General features: G+C 39.7%; 1 protein-coding gene across 1 annotated transcript; it reads left to right on the top strand.

Moving 5' to 3' along the window:
- Positions 1-394: 394 nt before the first annotated feature.
- On the top strand, positions 395-4,523 carry LOC149841326 (vacuolar iron transporter 1-like). Its single transcript, XM_090004757.1, has 4 exons — positions 395-705; positions 2,444-2,529; positions 2,638-2,752; positions 3,814-4,523. The coding sequence occupies exons 1-4, from the start codon at positions 437-439 to the stop codon at positions 4,109-4,111; spliced, it is 768 nt and encodes a 255-aa protein (XP_089860883.1). The 5' UTR covers positions 395-436; the 3' UTR covers positions 4,112-4,523.
- Positions 4,524-7,491: the final 2,968 nt, after the last annotated feature.

Raw genomic sequence — 7,491 nt, 5'->3', positions numbered from 1 at the left:
ACAACAAAAGGGCTTGTCAAAATCAACCCTCTTGCATTATTATAATTTACAAGCTTTGCAAGATTACAAAGTTTAGATTACAGGGTCGTATTATAATATTATCGACTGCTCTTTAATTTCTTCCTGTTATCTTATCAAATTTGACCATAAAAAAAAAATAATGCCTTGATGTTCGTAGATCTCTTCAAAGATTACGGCATTCAAATGCACCTTATCTCCACCAGATTAGGCATTTATTGCTAATAAAGGACAAGAGTGCCAAATTCAGACGGCCAGAGGCGTGCCCATCTTTCCTTTTGTCTTTTCCCTCTGATCTGTTATGCCCTTTTGGCTACCTTCTTCATTAATATCGTTATTCTATTCTCTTCTCTTTGTCTCACGAAAGTGAATCTCAAGAATCTCCCCCTCTTTCTCTGCGTTGTGCGGTTGGGTAGGGATGGCTGTGAGGTTGCAAGGAAAGGGAGGCGACGAGGAAGAAGGCAGGGCAAACGAGGCAAGAGAGAAGCTGATCCCGCAGGGCCACACCGAGAAGCACTTCACGTCCGGGGAGGTGGTGAGGGACGTCATAATAGGCGTCTCCGATGGGCTCACCGTCCCATTCGCCCTCGCCGCTGGTCTCTCCGGGGCCAACGCCTCCTCCTCCATTGTGCTGACAGCTGGCCTGGCCGAGGTGGCCGCTGGCGCCATTTCCATGGGCCTAGGAGGGTAATAGATACCAATCCCATCACCATCATCATTTTTTTTTCAATCAACCCTAACATGCTTACTTTCTAAAGGGATGTTAACTGTAGAAGCATGCAGTATCATTGGTTTCAACTTTTGTGTTTCGAAGTGGCTATCAAGAATTTACACTTTATCACCATAGAATATATATATATATACACACCGGCAGGGCTAAGGGGATTTTGTTTTTAAACGCCCAACTTTCTTCTTGCTCTCAACTAACTTGCCAATCCCAAGAGCTACCTGTTTTATTTAATCAAGGCAAAACGCTCTCATTGGGTTTAGGGATATGACTTCGAAACTGCTTCTAGGCAGTTTGTATGAAATAAGCTAACAGATAGCGGATCCGGTCCTCGACCCAAAATCTTCCCGGACGTAAAAGGATGTGACGCATAGCAACTCCAGTCTTTCTGTTCTATCTCAGTCAATGTTGTCAGTATCAGTATCGGCCCTGAATTGATTGACCAACAATTCAGCTGTATCGGGCCATCGGATATCGATACTCAGATGAATTGTTCTGTTCTGTAAACGTAACACATTAAAATCATTAAAATAATATTAAAAAATTAATTTGTGGTATTTTTTTTTACATTTATTAAAAATAGCCGATTCAGGAGAGATCGATTTTCTGCCCGATACCATACATATCGGCCTATACTCACCGATACTGACAACATTGATCTAAGTTACAAGGCTAGTGATGCCTTTGCATGTCAAACTTCAGCACGGCTGTGTGTCCATTTATCTGTGTCAAAAAAAAAATTTTTGTCCTGGAGCATTACTTAGTCACGACAAAAATTGTCACCATAGATCCCCTAAGGAGTCAGAGCAACCAAACAATGGTGGTCCTTGCTTTAGAAGACAAACAAAAGGGAGAAAAAGTAACTCAACTTTTTGCTTTTCTCTATAAAGAGGAAAGTGGTGCTTGGTGCCTTTGAGTTGACATCCCATCTTGGTACTTAGTGAGCGCCAAAATGCTTCCTGATCAGATTTTATCTAAATAAACCATCAAATCAGAAAATCTCTTTGGTTTTTTCAATAGAAAAATATTTTGATTCATATAATGAAAGCAAAATGCTTATGCGACTTCGAACTTCCTTTCATAAAATAAGCTTCATAATGGTCTTTGCCACGTTTAAAGGCAGCACAAGTCCATGACCAAACTTTTCATTAATTAAGTACTACCCATGTTTGCTTTGGTCAAAGGTGGGATTACACTTGAGAAAGTTGGTCAAGGGGTCAATCTTATGACCAACTTTCTCAAGTTTCAAGAGAGGAGTTGGGTGCCCTGTGATTCTTGGATCCTGTGATGGTAAATCACAATCTTCATACTTTCTCAAGGTTAGTGAAACATGAAAAAAGTACAAATTGTGATTGTAATTGGTAGCTGTGATAGTTTTTGCTTTGAATCTTTGTGAAGTTGTTGTGACCAATAATCACAGCTTCTACTTTCTCACCTGTGACCAAAGCAAACATGGCCAAGTGAGAATCACAATTGGCACTTTCTCATGTTTGTAAACACTTGAAAAAGTGCAGTGACTGTGATTTGCAATCACAAGATCTCTGCAAAAAACCAACTTTCACAAGGTGTTTGAGGTAAGTCCTACACTGCTGATGATCTGACCGATGGTTCTGGAAACCACAAGCACTAAACAAACTGCAAAGCAGCAGAAATTGTCTGATTTTCTCATCCAGTGGCTTTTCCCATCATCTTTTGTAGATTCCTTGCTGCAAAAAGCCAAGCAGATCATTACTACCGTGAACTGAAGAGAGAGCAAGATGAAATCATAAACCTCCCTGAAACAGGTATATCCAATGTTTCTTTTGGACTGAGACCACAAAGTGCTTCTATACCCAATTTGCCAGTTTTATCTTTCTTCCCATGTGGCTTATAAGCTACTGCAATTGTTGCAGAGGCTGCTGAGGTTGCAGAGATTTTGTCTCAATATGGGCTCGAACCTGATGAGTATGGACCTGTGGTGAATGCTCTTCGCCGAAGGCCTCAAGCATGGCTGGATTTCATGATGAAGTAAGCATGCAATCATCTTTCTTTTTTTATCTTCCTTTCGGTAATATGAGATCTGCATGATTTTTGTCTTTGGCTTGTGTAACATTCATAATTGTACATCCATGGCATGCTGGTTTCAGCTTGGGGATTATTAAATTGCTTCTGAATGTGTGTTTAATAAGTGATGCATCTAGTTTTTGCTCTAGCCTGTTGGAGTATAGGAGCTAATTTTAGGTACCAGCTTCATTAACAAGTGATGCAGTGCCTCCATTTAAGGGTACCAAAATTGAATTCATTTTTTTATTCTCTTAGTTATTGGTGGTGATCTCCCTTGGTTTCTTGGTTTGCATTTACCAAAGCCATTTGAGTTTGGATCTTTAGTAACTAAAGTTGCAATTGCTGAAATAAAATTGTTTTGCCAAAATTAGTAAGGAAATTGTGAAAGAAAATGTAAGTAATAGAAATAGAAATATATATGTTAGTCTGAGCTGCTCCACATTTGATCTAACATATCAAATTTCAGATGATCTAGATACAAGTATATCAAATAAAAGTAGTTCATAGACTAAACTGGAACCAAGATCAAGCTGAATTGCTGTGGCATAGAGTATATACCTTCCCGTCCTGGATCTGCCCCATGATTCCATCAGCCCCTGTATTGATTTCATGACAATAGCACCTTACCACGCTGATAAAACCCTTCCAAATTTCTAAGGATGCTTCAAGGAAATGGTATTACTAAGCTCCTCAATGACATAAATTTTCAATTTTTGACATCCTAAAAGCTAACTGTCCTCATGAAGAATTAAAAAATCTTCTGGGCCTAGATTAGGCACCAACATAGAAAAAAAATGTGACACAAAAAGAAATATGTTGCATGGTACAAAAAAAAGTTTTTAACCCTGTTCTCCCATCAAAACATGCTTGAATGAGTGTCTTCAAATAGTGGAGCTCTTATTTTGCATCCAAGATTAGCTCTAACTTGACCATCAGCAACTTAAATTCAGGTCTTCTATAATAATTGCATGGCTTTTACTTTGATATAATCAAAATTTGTCACGAGAATTTAAAACAAAATGCAGGTTTGAGCTCGGTCTTGAGAAGCCAGAGCCAAGGAGAGCAGTGCAGAGTGCGGTGACAATTGCAGTGTCTTACATAGCAGGTGGTCTGGTTCCTCTCATCCCTTACATGTTTATTCCTGTGGCTTCAAAAGCCGTTATGACATCGGTGGCGGTCACCCTCATTGCGTTGCTCTTCTTTGGCTACATAAAGGGCCGGTTCACAGGGAGTAAGCCATTCAAGAGTGCCCTTGAAACTACACTAATTGGGGCCATAGCATCTGCTGCTGCCTTTGGCATCGCCAAGGCTGTGCAAGCCTGAAACATCACCCCTGTGTGTGTGTGTGTGTGGAGAAGGTATAATTGGTATGTGCTCCCTCTGGAGATAAGAATAACTCCAACAAGGAGCATCAGTAATAGCTCATTTGGTATTGCAATTGTTTTTCAGTTAGCTGCATAAGGTTTGGAGGAACTGTTATTCCAGAACTTATTGTCCAACACTCCAACTCTTTCTGTTTGTATTGTTGTTCAGTTAGTGATATAGATTTTTAGGAAGAAGGGTTTAGTCCAGAAATTCTTATTATTGGCTCTACTTGGTAACTTGTGCTTTTTAGCAAAGTTGTACAGTAGGATGATGGACTCTGGGACATAGTAGAGCTTCTGCCTCTACTTTGTAGCTCAAATCAACTTACAAGTAAATCAATATTAGTGGATGCAGTTTCTACTTTTCTCTTTATCCCTGTTTAACATCTGAATTTTATATCCAACTCTATGGAGTTAAAGGTTCATGATACTTCTTGGGTGGCATTTTAAGGTAGTGTTTCATTTTTTTTTTATATTTACACAGAGAAACCGCCCCAAGGAACAGAGACCTAGCCGGTGCTGGTTCTGCCTACCATACTTACGATTACTGTCCGGGTAGTGTAAAACTCTGTGAGCTTACCCCTTGCCCCCAAGGAGTCGCCATGCTTCCGCTTGTTCAAGGGGTGACGCCCATGAGATTTGAACCTAGACTGCCTGCCTAGCGGCCTAGGCCCCATCCCACAACGCCAAACACCTTTGGGGTTAGGTAGTGTTTCATTTTCCTGGAGTAATTTATAGATATTTAATGAATGAAATAAAAAATCATTTTCAAATATTTCTGATCCAATTCCAAAAGTGTCTCTGCATATGGTTACCATTGTTAGCCTTGAAGAAGTCTAATTTCAGAGCCTGCCTTACGACGGATAAACTACAAAACTTAGTAGCCCGATGTTGTTAGAATTGATTTCTGAACTGAATCAATTTTCAAAAAAAAAATCAGTGAATCGTCCGATTCAGGCTCGAGTCAAATGGGTCTGAATCAGTCAGTTAAAATTTTTTAAAATTAAAAAAAAAAAAATCTAAAAAGAAGGAAGAAGGGACACATTCAACCCTGATTCAGGTTGAATCTGTCCATTTTGAGTGGGGCCCTATTCGGCCCTGAAGTGAATCGATTTGTAGCCGATTCAGGCTGATTCGATTCAGTTCTCATAACATTGGATTAGCCAAATGGTTGGCCAATTCATAGTTGCATTGGTACTTGGTATGCCCTTGTGCACTGAGTATTAATTATAGATATGAGTACCAAATAATAAAGAAACTTTTTTTTATAAAGGCAAGCTGGGGTTAGGCAGACCCCTACCAGTTATACAACTATACCATTGGGTTTTGAACCTGCAACGTCCCAAGACAAGGTGACGTGCACTAGCTGCTCCTACCAAAAAAGCGGAGCCCCCCGTTGGTAACAATAAACCCTGAAATTCATCCCATGTATTTGAAATGCCTGTACCATATGCTATTAAAGTTCACTGTACATGCAGTCGGTTTTCTGAAAATAGTGTAAACAATATAATTTTTGTTATAGTTTTGCAACAATAAATTATATTTTATAATGCAAATGTAGTGATAAGTGATTACTTTCAAAAAAATTATCATAGGTTAAAAAACTTGCTATTTAATTGAAAATTTGTGCTTGGAGTATCAGAATTGAACTTTAGAACTATGAATATTTTTACATGACATTACTTATGAAAAATTATATGTAATGGCTCTTTCCTCTTATTGTTTTTAGTATAAAAGTATAAATAGCTCTTTTGCATTTATTTTCATCTTGCACAATTCTCAAAGCAGTAATTTCTGCTTTATCATCTGCAATGACTGTTTACCTTGCCCACTTACATTCCTACCTAGAATGGAGGTGCCTTTAAGTGTGGTGGGCTTGTCAGTGACTCCACCAAGGGTTTACCTCACAAGGAGCGGGCCCATTAAGTGACCTGTTTCTCAGTGAGGGTTTCTCATCCTAAAAAAAACTAAAGGTAATTACAAAAATACTCCTCTTTTGACAATGGATCAGACTTAGATCCCAACCTGGTGCACGTCGTGGTTTGGCTCTACTGGCAGTAGGTTTAAGCTAAACCCTTACCTAATTGCCCCACCCCAAATGCTAGGTATTCTTTTGGATCCAAGGTGATCTCTAATCCTAGAATTTGAGAGCTATGATTTCAGACTGGATATAAAATTAGTGTTTGATGCAAAAGAGAGAGAGAGAGAGAGAGAGAGAGAGAGTCCTCAAGATGATTTTAGTACAGGGAATTGAGGTCTGTGGCCATTTGCCATGTGAAAAGATCTGGTGCAATATGATTGTACAAATATTTGTGCATTAAGTACCTGATCATATTGCACCTGATCCGGACTCATTTGCGATGCCCTGTGATTCTTGGATCTTCGCAAGATCCTGTGATTGTAAATCATAATCTCACCATATTCTCTAGTTGACTGAAACATAAAAAAGTGCCTAGGACTCTCACTTAAAAATGTTGATCCCTTGAATTTTGTGAATGTGATTCTCCATCCCAAGATTGACTTTGGGACCAACAATCACAGCTTTCACTTCTGATCAGAGATGGCAGTGGACAGGGGCAGGGATGGGGGGATAAGGTCTCTACTTCCGCCCCCTCTCAAAATCCTGCCCTCCATCTTTGCCTCCGTTCCTGCACGGGTTTTGATTTTAAGCTTCATCCCTCTTCATGTCCTTCATTCTTGCTCCAAACGGGGCAGGGCCCATTTCTCCTCCGTCCACTGCCATCTCTAAAAAAACTTTAGAGACGAGTTGGGGGCAGGGTAAGGTAGAGATCAAGATGAGAACGGGGCGGGGCGGATAAAACATAAGTCCATTCCCACCTCCATCCCTGCTGCCATCCCTACCTGTGACGAAATATTGTAAAGCAGTTGGGGGGAATGAGCCTTCTATCATTCAGAATAGTAAGGGTTGGTGTGTTGTCAGTCTTGGGTAGCCAAACTATGGGCTGGATCAAAGATTTGAAATGCTATAGGATTTTGACCTATCTTAACCCATCCCCACAAACAAACGACATGATGGCTATATCAAGCCCTTGTGATTTATGTCTTTTCTTCCCTTATTTTTTATTTAAAGTGGGCGCAGGACGAATATTATACGTGATTAAAGGTACCTCTCAACTTCAGATCCCAATTCAAAATATTTCTTTTTTTGCCGGTATAGTGCCAATTTGATCCTTGTTTTTATGTGGCTCGTGGCTTCATTGCTTGAAGCAAAAATCTATGAACAATTGAAAAATTCACATATCCTTAAAAAAGGGCATAAACATAAAACTAATTGAGATCAGGTGCGATGTGATTGCACACTTCAAGTGTGCTCCTCAC

This window comes from Nuphar pumila, chromosome 4, assembly GCF_984573655.1.
Source record: "Nuphar pumila chromosome 4, dmNupPumi1.hap1.1, whole genome shotgun sequence".
In the NCBI taxonomy this organism is placed as follows: Eukaryota; Viridiplantae; Streptophyta; class Magnoliopsida; order Nymphaeales; family Nymphaeaceae; genus Nuphar; species Nuphar pumila.
Note: the sequence above shows the minus strand (reverse complement) of the source record. Positions and strands in the feature narration are given on the sequence as shown.